General features: G+C 36.0%; 1 protein-coding gene across 1 annotated transcript; it reads right to left on the bottom strand.

The window, feature by feature from the left end:
* Positions 1-10,216: 10,216 nt before the first annotated feature.
* Positions 10,217-12,133, bottom strand: LOC11416930 (galactinol synthase 2). Its single transcript, XM_039829656.1, has 4 exons — positions 11,699-12,133; positions 11,056-11,376; positions 10,829-10,963; positions 10,217-10,739 (listed from the first exon to the last, which is right to left on the bottom strand). Exons 1-4 carry the CDS (start codon positions 12,020-12,022, stop codon positions 10,542-10,544), a joined length of 978 nt encoding a protein of 325 aa, XP_039685590.1. The 5' UTR covers positions 12,023-12,133; the 3' UTR covers positions 10,217-10,541.
* Positions 12,134-13,565: the final 1,432 nt, after the last annotated feature.

Genomic DNA, 13,565 nt, shown 5'->3' on the forward strand with positions numbered 1-13,565 from the left:
AGGTATGAATGCTCGCGAGGCGAGGTATGAATGCTCGCGAGGCGAGCGATGAACTTCTGTACGGGCAGAAAACTGGTTTTTCCCCAAAATCCCATTTTTCTTCCAATCACTCCCCAAATCAGTTTACAGATGCAAAATAACTTTCTGTATGCACTTAGAACCTATTTCTAACACCAAATTCATGCTTACAACTTCAAAAACTACAATTTCAACATAAAACCCAAAATCCCCAATTTTTACCGAAACCTGTTAAACTCAAAATCAGACTTTAAAATCTACTCTATTGAAGTAAACCCCACCCTTACCTTAGAAATTGAAGAAGAAATGCACAGCAATGATCAACTCTTGGTTCTTCTCTCTTGTTCCTGGTTTTCTCTCCCTTGGCTTGGTTTCACGTAAACTGCTTCTGACATCTATTTTCCAACTTCCCTCTTACTTAACTCCCTAATATTTCCCTTAGCTCCCCATTAATTTTAATAATTATTAAATAACTCCCCTAACTCCAAAATAATTAATATTTCATACTTATTCTAATTATTGTTAAATAAACCATATAATAAAATAATACACCACATAAATCACCCAAAAATCACATATATATAAACATATGCATATACTCCACATAAATCATCAAACCATCATATATAAATATATATATTTATACTCCACATAATTTTAAATTAATTAAATAAATAACTAGGGCGTTACAACTCTCCCCAAATCACAGAATTTCGTCCTCGAAATCTTACCTCAAGCAAACAACTCCGGATACGACTCCCGCATCCTACTCTCCAGCTCCCAAGTCAAACTTTCACCAGTCGCTCCACCCCAAACGACTCTCACAAGAGGTATCTCTTTACCTCTCAAGGACTTCACCTTTCTGTCATCAATCCTCAATGGCATAGTCTCAATTGTCAGGTTGTCCCTAACCTGCACATCATCATCCCTCGGAATCACATGAGAAGGATCCGCAACATACTTCCGAAGCTGAGAGACATGAAACACATCGTGCAAGTTCGAAAGATGTGGTGGCAAACCAACTCTGTATGCCACTGTACCAACTCTCTCTGAAATCTGATACGGACCAATAAACTTAGGAGTCAACTTCCTCGACTTCAAAGCACGTCCAACACCCGTCAAAGGAGTGACCCTCAGAAAAACATGATCACCCTCCTGAAACTCCAGATCCTTTCTTCGCTTGTCATGGTAACTCTTCTGTCGACTCTGCGAAGCTTTCATCTTTTCCCTTATCAACCTGACTTTCTCAGTAGTCTCATGAACCAAATCCGGTCCCAACACAACACTCTCACCCGACTCAAACCAGCATAAAGGAGTCCTACACCTCCGACCATACAAGGCTTCGAACGGTGCCATACCAATACTCGAGTGATAGCTGTTGTTATAAGTGAATTCAATCAAAGGCAAGTGACTATCCCAAGCTCCACCTTGCTCAAGCACGCACACTCTCAACAAATCTTCCAATGATTGAATTGTCCTCTCCGACTGACCATCTGTTTGAGGATGATAAGCCGAACTCAACCTCAACTTCGAACCCAAGGCGTCCTGTAAACTCTTCCAGAACCTAGAAGTGAACCTCGGATCTCTATCCGACACAATGCTAGACGGAACACCATGAAGCTTCACCACACTGTGAATGTAAATCTCTGCTAACTGCGCTACCGGATAACTGATATTAATAGGAATGAAATGTGCCGACTTCGTCAACCGGTCGACAACAACCCAAATAGCGTCATGCCCTCTCGGAGTGTTCGGTAAACTAGTTACAAAATCCATAGAGATACTATCCCACTTCCACTCCGGTACATCTAACGGTGTCAACAACCCTGCAGGCTTCTGATGCTCAACCTTGGACTTCTGACAGATCAAACAGGCATAAACAAACTAAGCAACATCCCTTTTCAAACCGGACCACCAAAACAGTTTCTTCAAATCATGATACATTTTTGTAGCCCCTGGGTGAATACTCAAACTACTCTTGTGACTCTCCTCAAGAATCAACTTCTTCAACTCTTCATTGTCAGGAATACAAACTCTACCTCTGAACCTCAGTACACCCTGATCATCAACTTTGAAATCACTATCCTCAGTGTCATTACCGGAAGTCATCAAATCAACAAACTTCAAATCTTCTTTCTGAGCTTCTCGGATACTGTTCAAGAAGTCACTATCAATCTTCAACATTCCCAACTGTATACTCTGAGGTGACAATTCACAGACAAGACTCATATCTCTGAACTGTTCTAACAACTCAAACTCTTTCACCATCAAAGCAGACATGTGCAACGTTTTCCTACTCAAAGCATCAACAACCACATTGGCCTTACCAGGATGGTAATTCAAACCAAAATCAAAATCCTTCAGTAACTCTAACCACCTCCTCTGCCTCATGTTCAGTTCTTTTTGGTCAAATAAATACTTCAAACTTTTATGATCACTGAACACCTCAAATCTGGAACCGTACAAATAATGCCTCCAAATTTTCAAAACAAAAACCACCGCAGCTAACTCCAGGTCATGTGTAGGATAATTCTTCTCATGAACACGCAATTGCCTAGAAGCATACGCTACCACCTTGCCATCTTGCATCAGAACACCACCTAAGCCCAGCTTAGATGCATCACAGTACACAACAAACGGTTCTTCTGGTTTAGGCAAAATCAAAACGGGAGCAGTTGTCAATCTTCGCTTCAATTCATTGAAACTACTCTCACACTGAGCATCCCACACAAAAGACTTACCCTTACAGGTCAACTGTGTCAACGGAAGAGCCAATTTTGAAAACCCTTCTATGAACCTGCGGTAATAACCAGCCAAACCCAGAAAACTTCTGATCTCAGTTACCGACTTCGGAGTCTCCCATTGTGATACCGCATCAACTTTTGAAGGATCCACTGCAATACCACTACCAGAAATAATGTGACCCAAAAAACTTACTTCACCTAACCAGAATTCACATTTTGATAACTTAGCATACAACCTCTTTTCCTTCAACACTTGCAATACAATTCTCAGATGCTCTGCATGCTTCTCCTCATTCTTGGAATAGATTAAAATATCATCAATAAACACCACAACAAACTTATCCAGAAAAGCATGGAAGATTCGATTCATGTACTCCATAAAAACACCAGGCGCATTAGTAACACCGAAAGGCATCACTTTGTACTCGTAATGACCATAACGTGTCCTAAAGGCCGTCTTCTGCATATCCTCATCTTTCACCTTTATCTGATGATAACCAGACCTCAAATCAATCTTACTAAATATCTTAGCACCAACCAATTGATCCATCAAGTCGTCAATTCTAGGAAGCGGATACCTGTTCTTGATCGTAACTTTGTTCAACTGACGGTAATCTATACACAGTCTCATACTACCATCCTTCTTTTTGACCAACAACACCGGTGCTCCCCAAGGTGAAACACTGGGTCTTACAAACTTCTTATCTAACAGGTCCTCCAACTGTTTCTTCAACTCAGCTAACTCAGAAGCTGACATACGGTACGGTGCCATCGACACCGGCTTAGTTCCTGGAACAAGATCAATTGAAAATTCAACCTCCCTCTCTGGTGGCACATCAGGAATCTCATCAGGAAACACTTCTGGAAATTCATTCACTACAGGTAAACCATCAATCACAACTTGATTTTCTAACGACAATTGCGCCATTAGAGAATACATCAGAGTACCATCACGTTCAAACTGTTTCATCTGTTTTGTAGACAGAAGCTCAACCTCACCTTCTTCTTCAGCAGAAGAGAAATGCACCGTCTTACTATAGCAGTTGATGTGGACTCGATTAAACTCTAACCAATTCATACCAAAGATAACATCCATACCCGTCAACGGCAGACAAACTAAATCAATCACAAAATCTCTACCAAACATAGATATAGGACACCGCAGACAAACAAGAGAAGTGGTTACTGAACCCTTAGCTGGAGTTTCAACAACCATTTCCCCTTTCATATCAGATATATCCAAACCCAACTTATATGCACATTCAATAGCAATAAAACAATGAATAGCACCAGTATCAATAATAGCAATTAAAGGAGTACTATTAAAGAAACAAGTACCTCTGATAAGTCTGTCCTCATTAGGAGTCTGCGTACCAGTCAAAGCAAACACCTTCCCACCAATTCTAGTCTTCCTCGGCTCAGGACACTGTGAACTAATATGACCTTCTCCATTGCAATTGTAACAGACAATGTCCCCACGCTTGCATTCAGCTAAACTGTGACCCTTCTGACCACACCTGAAGCACTTCCTATCATCTCTTCCACAAACATTACTCTTGTGGCCTTTCTCACCACACTTGTAGCAAACAATCTCAACAGGAGTATCTCTCCTCTTGGGCCTCCTATCATCACCCATCTTCTGCTTTCCTTTGTCAGTAGGAGCACTGTAAGGCTTAGGACGATTCTGTTGTCCCTTACCCCTCCTCTCACTCATTATCTTGTAATGAGCTTTGGTGTCTTCTTCATAGATTCTGCACCTATTAACCAACTCAAAGAAGACTCTGATCTGCTGATACCCAATAGCTCTTTTGATGTCAGCCCTCAGCCCATTCTCAAACTTAATACACTTGGAGAACTCAGCTGTCTCCGCACTATAATGAGGATAGAATGTGGCAAGCTCCACAAACTTTGCAGCATACTCTGTGACAGACATGTCACCCTATTTCAACTCCAGAAATTCAATCTCCTTCTTACCTCTAACATCCTCTGGAAAATACCTGCCCAGAAACTCTTTCCTGAACACGGCCCAGGTTACCACAGCATCATCCTGCTCCAGAACAGGCAACAAACTAATCCACCAATCATCGGCCTCCTCAGCTAACATGTGCGTCCCAAACCACACCTTCTGTGTCTCAGAACACTGCATGACTCGGAATATTCTTTCAATCTCCTTCAGCCACTTCTGAGCACCATCAGGAGCATACCCACCCTTGAATGTTGGTGGATGATTCCTCAAGAAAGTCTCTAGCATCCTGGTTCCATCAGTACCAGTCTCAACCTTAGGTTGCTGTTGAACAGCTTGAGCTACAGCCTCAAGCGCAGCAACAAGAGCAGCATCACTACTTCCAGTCATCTCGAGATTCTACACGACAAACAACAACTCAGAACAACAACAAAAAGCAACATTAAAGTTGACACTCTATCCTAGGTGGCTCAACACGACTCTACTACTTGGCCGGACGGACCAACCTGCTCTGATACCAAATTGTAACACCCCGTTACCCAAAAGTAATTAAATAACAATTATTCATCAGAGTTAAGCACCAACGGGCATGCTACATTGCATATTCCAAAATTCCTTAAATAGAAAATAAAACTATTTAAATCGACATCATTCATAACCTCAAAAATTATGCAGCGGAAAGTTTGCATTTCAAATAACCACAACAACGGTTAAAAACCTCCAACATAATATCTTGGCATAAGTCTAACAACAATATCAACCATCAAAGGGCCACATCATCAAGTTCCAAAAATTGATACATAGGAAGGAAAAACAACAATAATATAAATATTAATTCTCATCCCACGTATCAGAGCCCTAGACACGACATTGAGCCACCACCTACTACTCAGGATCACCTGCAAGTTACCCATAGGAAGGGCAACGTTTTCAAGCAGAAGGGGTGAGATTCACAACAATAAATATAGATATTAAAATCATCAAATGAATCTAACACCCTATTACTTCAAACATATTAATCTTGCAAATATCAATATTTAATTCACAAGCCACAACAACATCACCATAATAATCCATTTAGCAAGTATGTATACAATGTACATATTACCAATAACATCAACAACACATCAAGATCACAATGAATATATATAAATAAATGTATATTCAATATCAACATCAACATCAGATAAAACCGAACAACAACCAAGACTCATGCAAATGACATGACCACTGCTAAGACACCATCTTAGACTTCTTAATGAAATGCATTATGCATGTGGTACCAATCAGGACCGAAGCCCTCACCGCTTTTGAATGGTTAAAGCATTCATCAGGACCGAAGCCCTCACCGCTGTTGAGCAACTAGTACTCCAGGACCGAAGCCCTCACCGCTGTTTTTATGCATATGCAATGGACCTACTTGTGTATATCTACATACAACTGACCATGCAATGCAACTCCATGTGACTCCACTTAAACGACATGTATGATTAATAATTAAAACATACAATGCATTCCTCATCATCAATCAACAACCAACAGAGATACAACCATTCAGAATGATGCACAATTAAATATAATTATGCTTAAACAACAACACTCAAACCTTATCATCCAGGCAAGCAAAACTGCACAGCTCGCCTCGCGAGCACATCTGCTCGCCACGGCGAGTTCACCAAAAACACTAGCTCGCCATGGCGAGTTCAAGGCGAACTCGAGGCGAGTGGAAATCAGGTACTCTCGGGAAAAAGTGACATTTTCTCACTCAAACTCCAATTCTAAGCTCCCTATTCATCTTTTTAACCTAAAACTTCCACCATTCATCATTAATATCATCTAGGTACCTTAAACCGTTCCCAAAACATCTTATAACAACTTTTCAAAAATCAAGTTTTAATCTGGGCTACTCGCCATGGCGAGTTGGACTGCTCGCGAGGCGAGTGATGAAGTTGCTCACTCGCGAGGCGAGGTATGAATGCTCGCGAGGCGAGCGATGAACTTCTGTACGGGCAGAAAACTGGTTTTTCCCCAAAATCCCATTTTTCTTCCAATCACTCCCCAAATCAGTTTACAGATGCAAAATAACTTTCTGTATGCACTTAGAACCTATTTCTAACACCAAATTCATGCTTACAACTTCAAAAACTACAATTTCAACATAAAACCCAAAATCCCCAATTTTTACCGAAACCTGTTAAACTCAAAATCAGACTTTAAAATCTACTCTATTGAAGTAAACCCCACCCTTACCTTAGAAATTGAAGAAGAAATGCACAACAATGATCAACTCTTGGTTCTTCTCTCTTGTTCCTGGTTTTCTCTCCCTTGGCTTGGTTTCACGTAAACTGCTTCTGACATCTATTTTCCAACTTCCCTCTTACTTAACTCCCTAATATTTCCCTTAGCTCCCCATTAATTTTAATAATTATTAAATAACTCCCCTAACTCCAAAATAATTAATATTTCATACTTATTCTAATTATTGTTAAATAAACCATATAATAAAATAATACACCACATAAATCACCCAAAAATCACATATATATAAACATATGCATATACTCCACATAAATCATCAAACCATCATATATAAATATATATATTTATACTCCACATAATTTTAAATTAATTAAATAAATAACTAGGGCGTTACATGGTCGGATCAATTGTGATGTGGTTCTCAACCCTTTGGTGTGTAGCTTTGTTAGGTGCTTTCATATCTACAGAATGGTGCAACCCACAGTTGGAGAAGTTATCAGGAAGTTGTGGCTGTTGAGGTTTGCCGAGCTTTCTGTGTTGTCAATATGGGACTGCTATGGTAGATTGCAAAGTCTGTTGAATTACAATATAGTTGATTGCCTTTATCATATGCATTGTGTGTGTGATTTCTTTTGTGAATTAGAACAAATTTGATGTAGTTCTGTGTAATCTTAAACTTGTTATGTTGGTGCCTTGTGCTATAATTTAATGAAATTTTCTTTGTTATTTAAAAAAAAAAAAAAATATCCCTTAAAGACTCAGAACAAAACTCATTTATTTATTGAATTTCTAACCATTGAGCTATTAGCCAAGACTCACAAGCATAGTTTTAAAACTCGGACTAGTGATCAACTCAGTAAGGGTACTGCGTCACTGAGTCATTGGTTGAACCGCATGACTAAATCGGATGGCTCGGTTATATGACTCGGTTTATATAAAAAATTATGTGTTAAATTACACTGAACCAAATGACTTTGAACTCAAAAAAATTAATTTTTTTACACTTAATAGAAGCACATTTTTATGACATAAATAAAACTAACTTGATAATTATCCCTTGAATTTAGCTGCATATATTTTTTATGAGATATAATACATATTTAAATAAATATTAAAAAATATTTTAATGTCAAGTACAACCCAAAAAAAGAGCAAAAGTGTGCTGAAAAATAGTAGTAATCAAGTAAAAAATTGTTTATTAAAATATATGAGATGTGCGATAATGTTTAAAAGACAAAGAGTATGCTAAGTTCCTTAAAAAAAATGTGCTTGGTTTCCCTAAAAAAATAAAAGCTGCTCAGTTATTTATATCCCTAAATAAAATAAAATAAAAGTTGCTCAGTTATTATATATAAATTATAAAAAAACAATCTAACAATAGAAAATGTTCATGGTGCAGTGGTTAAGTCATCCCATTTCAATTGAAGTGGTGTAACCCTCACTGCAGCCATTTTTTGACCTTTCATTTGATCACACACATAAAAAGAAAAAAGTAAAAAGAATCATAATTAAAATAGTTCATTAATTTTTAAATGATCATAACATACATACATTGTTCCTTAAAAAAAAAACATACATATATTGTTGTATGTGTGTGTGGCCAAATAAGATGTGTAAATTCTTGTGTCCTCCCAAAAATTATTCATTAAACAATACAAATTAAAAATAAAGACAAAAACTCAACTACATTAGGCAATGAATGGATGTAAAATATTCTTTCTTTCTTTTTGTTGATAAAAATAAATGATATTCATTCATTTAAAGAACAAAAAAATCGCATCATCCATGTTAATTGCATAAAACGGCGGCAAATTACTAAAGCCTACACGTATGACTATATTTAAGTCTCTAAAATGCTCGTGTCTCCGGATCTGCAACGTTGACGACTCCAAAGTCATTAATTTAATCTGCACTGGATCGAAGCTGATCTGACAATCTGAATCAAACAAATATTTGAACGAAACAAGAAAGACAAACAACGTCATACAAAGACGACGATTAAGACACCGTCGCGCTAAGACGACGAAATCACAAAAAAAAAAAAAAAACGAAACAGGTGTGAAAATCACTTATTTCAATAAAAAAAGGAAATAGAAAACGAGTTAGAGGATTGATTTTGGGTCAAAAATTGACTCTCAATCGTTCCTCTTTGGTGGATGAAGGAAAGAAACTAGGATTTTTGTGACGGCTCACAAGAGAGAAGAGGAAGAGAGATGTTTTTGGATGTAAATATTCTTATTATTATGGTATTCACAATGAGAAATGATATTTGAACAACCATTTTTTACAACTTTTGTGACAACTTTCTCTCTCATACTCACATTATCTTTTTACTTTCTCTCTATTGCTTTGATTTTTGTGTCACTACCTCATTTCTTTTGTAAAATTTTAATTGTCACAAAAATTATCACATGTATGAATGTTCAAATAACATAACTCATTTACAATTTAAAATTGTTGTCGGTTTAGAATAAGTGTAAAGTGTCTCCTGGTCAATTTGAATAACAGTCTTAATCGATCAATTTATTCACAAAAAAGTCTTAATCGATCAATGTCGTTTGATCCCTAATTTCATGCTAATAGTATAATATTGTTATGTGCCGGATGGACCATGCAACTCGTGAATCCATAGTCACACTATATATTCGTCATAAAGCCTTGTGGAGGTCTTTAATTTGATAAGGGTATATAAAATTAAAACTATGTATAGGAGTGGGACCATTAACTGAAACTTGGACTATAGTATATTCAAACCAAATCTAAATGAATTTGGATAAACAAAATTATCCCAAAGAGAAGGGCAGTAGTTGACCTTATTGGACAATACTAGAAGAAGGCAACGTTTAGATTTTTCCTATGGTTTTTTCTATTTTGCTCTTAAAAGAATTTATTGGAGTAAAAATTATTTTGTGAAAGTAACAAAAAAAAAAATCATTTTGTGAATATCATTTGTATTTCTTTTTGTTACATGTCATTTGTAAATTTATTCATGTGTCTAATTCCTATAGATTTTAAAATAAAATTACCGAAAATTTATTCAATTCTTCAAAACAAATATAGATGGCTTGATTTCACTTTTGGCTAAGTGTAAAAACTCCCAACTCTCATATCAATTAATTGTTGGTGTAGGAATGTAATCAAATTTCTCAGTTATTTATTTTAAATGATAAATTTCAATCCATTAGATTAATTGATGAATAAAAAGATAACAAACTGCCAAAAATATTGAAAATAAATACAAATATTAAAAAAAACATTAAGATATTCTAATACAAAAATATGTCCATTCATAATAATTAAGGATAATAAATTACAGCACTGAAATGGCATACTAAAAATATGGAAACCAAAAACTAATAAGGACTCATAAAATAAAGGTCCTCCAAATCCAAATTACTAAAATCCAAAAAGCTTAAAAAGGAAATGAAAAACTAAGAAGGTCTCCCAAAAATAAGGTCCTCCTAATTATTAAAAAAGCTTAAAACTTGATTAAGCTTGATCCTCTAATTAAATATCACAGAAGATCACGCGTCAAATAGTAAAGCAAATCACGCTAATTAAGCGGCAGATGGAGCTGGGACAACCTTCAAATCAGAAGCTTCCAAAATTGCTGAAGCCAAATGATTTGCATTAACAGGTTGCTTGTAATCCAAACTCTCATCTTCATATACATCCCACCATTTCTTCACCAACATCTTTATATCTTCTCTCTGCATATTCTCTTCCACACCAGTGTACCTCCAAGGCTTAGACCCCTACATATATCACGACACAAATTATAATTAATTAACCAAATTAAAGGACACTTAAGGGCTTAGTTGATTGGAAATATTAAAAAACATACCGCTGCACAGTAATGAACAACTTTGACTTTCTCAAGTTCAACATTCTCAGGGTGACGCCACAACATGGCCAACACAAGATTATAAACATTTGGAATTGGCTTATATTTGTCTTTGAAATATATGTTCAAAAAATCCTACAAAAAAAAAATATACTTATGGTTATTTACTAGCCTTATAATCAAATCCAATTAAGTGACAATTGATATATATTCAATAAGTTAAATACCTGCTCAGCAAAGGAAGTTGGCTTAGTGACTTGAAGTTTTTGAAGCAGATCATGGTAAGTAGCCATGTTTGGTTCATAAACAAACATGCCAGCATTGAAATATAGAGGAGGTTTGGGCCCAAAGTTAGCAGGCCACTGAACCTTGTCAGGGCACTGTTGACAGTAACCGATTTCGTACTGTTTGGTATGACGCCAAGAGGCCTCACAAAAGCAATCCATCACAGCATAGAAATAGTTGTTTGGTAAGTCAAATAGGTGATCAATGTTTTCAAAAACTTGTATGTCACCATCAAGGTAAATCATCTTGTCATATTCCTCAAACTGCAATATTCATTTTGCAATTAAAACATAATCACAAATCAAGCTTAATTACACATGGTAATTAATGTATATAAAATGTTAAAACAATATGAAAGTTTGTATTTGAAAATAATAATAATAATAATAAATCAAGCTTATAAATGGTAATTAATGTATGAATTTATTTTTAGAAAGTATATATTTCAAAAGTAAAATAGAGGTGCTAGATAATTGGATCTGAGTGTAATATCCAATAACACAGAGAAAAACTATGCTGCGTTTGTTGTACATGTTACATGCAAAATTAACTAGAAAAGTTAAGAGAGTGAGAGAGATTGCTTACAGCCCAAATACGTAATTTGGAGTAGTTGATGACATAATAAGCCATGGCAAACTGAGTTTGGTTTTCTGGAGGATAAACAGGTTCAATTTCTCTAACAATGCAACCTTGAGAGGTGAGAATATTCCTATGTTCTTGAGGAACATCAGGTAACACTGCAACCACTAAAGGATACATGGTTTTGACTTTACGAAGACCTTTAGCTAAACCAACAACACCCTTCACATAATCACCATTTCCAGCAAGGAAGGTGACGAAGGCACGTCTTGTGGCCTTAGATTGAGTGTTGGTAATGTTGGTTGCAGCAGTTATGATATCAGGAGACATGGTTTCTTGTGTGAGTTATTTGGTTAACTGAAAAAGGTTTGAAAAGTTGTAAACTTTAAGACTGACAAAGAATCTTTGTGATTGTTCTGTTGGTTTTGTTGTGTTGGTTGGAGGAATGTATAGTTGCTTATATAGAGCTTTCGAGGGTAGTGTCGACATTTTCATTCAGAAGTAATCCAACGGTGTAAGAAGTGATCTTGGAATTTGACGGTCATATTTGGCATAACGTTTTTCTTTCTTTTATAAAATAATTTGAGACACGTTGATATGGAAATTTCTGATTTCATTCAATCATATATTATTAATTATGGAGTAATTTTTATAAATGATCATTCCTATCTGATTTTTATTTTGTAATTCTATAATAGAATCTTGAAGTTTTCTTACGGTACTTGATTCTAGAGTCTCTTTTTAGATAACAAAATAGAGACTTTTTTTTGTTGAATAAAAATAACAATAGAGACTTGAATCTTTATTTTATAAAAAAAATTAAAAATATAAAGTTGAATCTTGGATGGGAATAGGCTAAGCCGAGCTAGGCTTTGCAAGGCCTAAAATCTGACCTGCCTTTTTTTTTTTTTAAGTCTAAGTTTGGTCTGCGGCCTGTCGTAGACCTACTTTTTAGGCCTAAGTCTGGCTTTCTAAAAGCTTGATACGACCTGTTAATCTGTTTAAAAGCATATATCTTATGAACATTTTTAAATGAGCGAGCTAATAGATCAATTAGATTAAAGTCTTTTTTAATAATCAACATGAGGTTTTAGAGAATTTGATTATATATTGTATCATATTTTAATTCTAGTTTAAAATAGGCTTAATCGCACTTTTGGCCCCCTATATTTTCAAAAGTTGCAATTTTGGCCTCATAACTAATTAAAATAAAAAACAGCACTCTATGTATTGGATATTTGGCAGTTTTGGCCCCCAAAGCCACTTTTGACTTAGTCTTCGCTAAGGTGGCACCCACAATGGTCGACACGTGGCACCTCACTTAAGGGATGTGGGTGCCACGTCAGCGAAGACTAAGTTAAAAGTGGTCTTGGGGCCAAAACTGTCAAAGATCCAATACATAGGGGGCTGTTTTGTATTTTAATTAGTCAGGGAGTCAAAATCGTAACTTTTGAAAAGATAGGGGGCCAAAAGTACAATTAAACTTTTAAAATATACATTTATATATGCAAAAAATTAATGTATACTAATAAGCTTCAATAACTGAAAAAGTTAACAAATTTATATGGTAATTCAAAGTACAAAATATATTATAATAATAAATAATATTATTTGTATTACTTAAATAGTCCGACGTAATAGGCTTAAAAGACTTTTTGAATGGCTTATGGCTTGGCCTTTTAAGCTAAATAGGCTTCAAAAAAAGCCCAGACCTTCTCTATTTAAGTAAAAAGTTTGGTATGGTCTAACCTGTCGTAGGCTAGGCCCCTGTAGGCCAGCCTGGCCTATTCCATTCCTAGATGTAAGAGAGAATTTACAAAGGAAATAATTAACTTTAATTTTTTTAAGAAAAATAATTAACTTTAATTAGTGT

Source organism: Medicago truncatula, chromosome 1 (assembly GCF_003473485.1).
Source record: "Medicago truncatula cultivar Jemalong A17 chromosome 1, MtrunA17r5.0-ANR, whole genome shotgun sequence".
Lineage (NCBI taxonomy): Eukaryota > Viridiplantae > Streptophyta > Magnoliopsida > Fabales > Fabaceae > Medicago > Medicago truncatula.

Bases quoted from the DNA above. Each gene is read 5' to 3' on its own strand.
- LOC11416930 (XM_039829656.1), bottom strand. From the start codon at position 12,022: ATGTCTCCTGATATCATAACTGCTGCAACCAACATTACCAACACTCAA. The intron at 10,964-11,055 runs GTATTTAACTTA...TTTTTTTTGTAG, and splicing joins CAACTTCCTTTGCTGAGCAG to GATTTTTTGAACATATATTT. The intron at 10,740-10,828 runs GTATGTTTTTTA...TGATATATGTAG, and splicing joins TTGTTCATTACTGTGCAGCG to GGGTCTAAGCCTTGGAGGTA.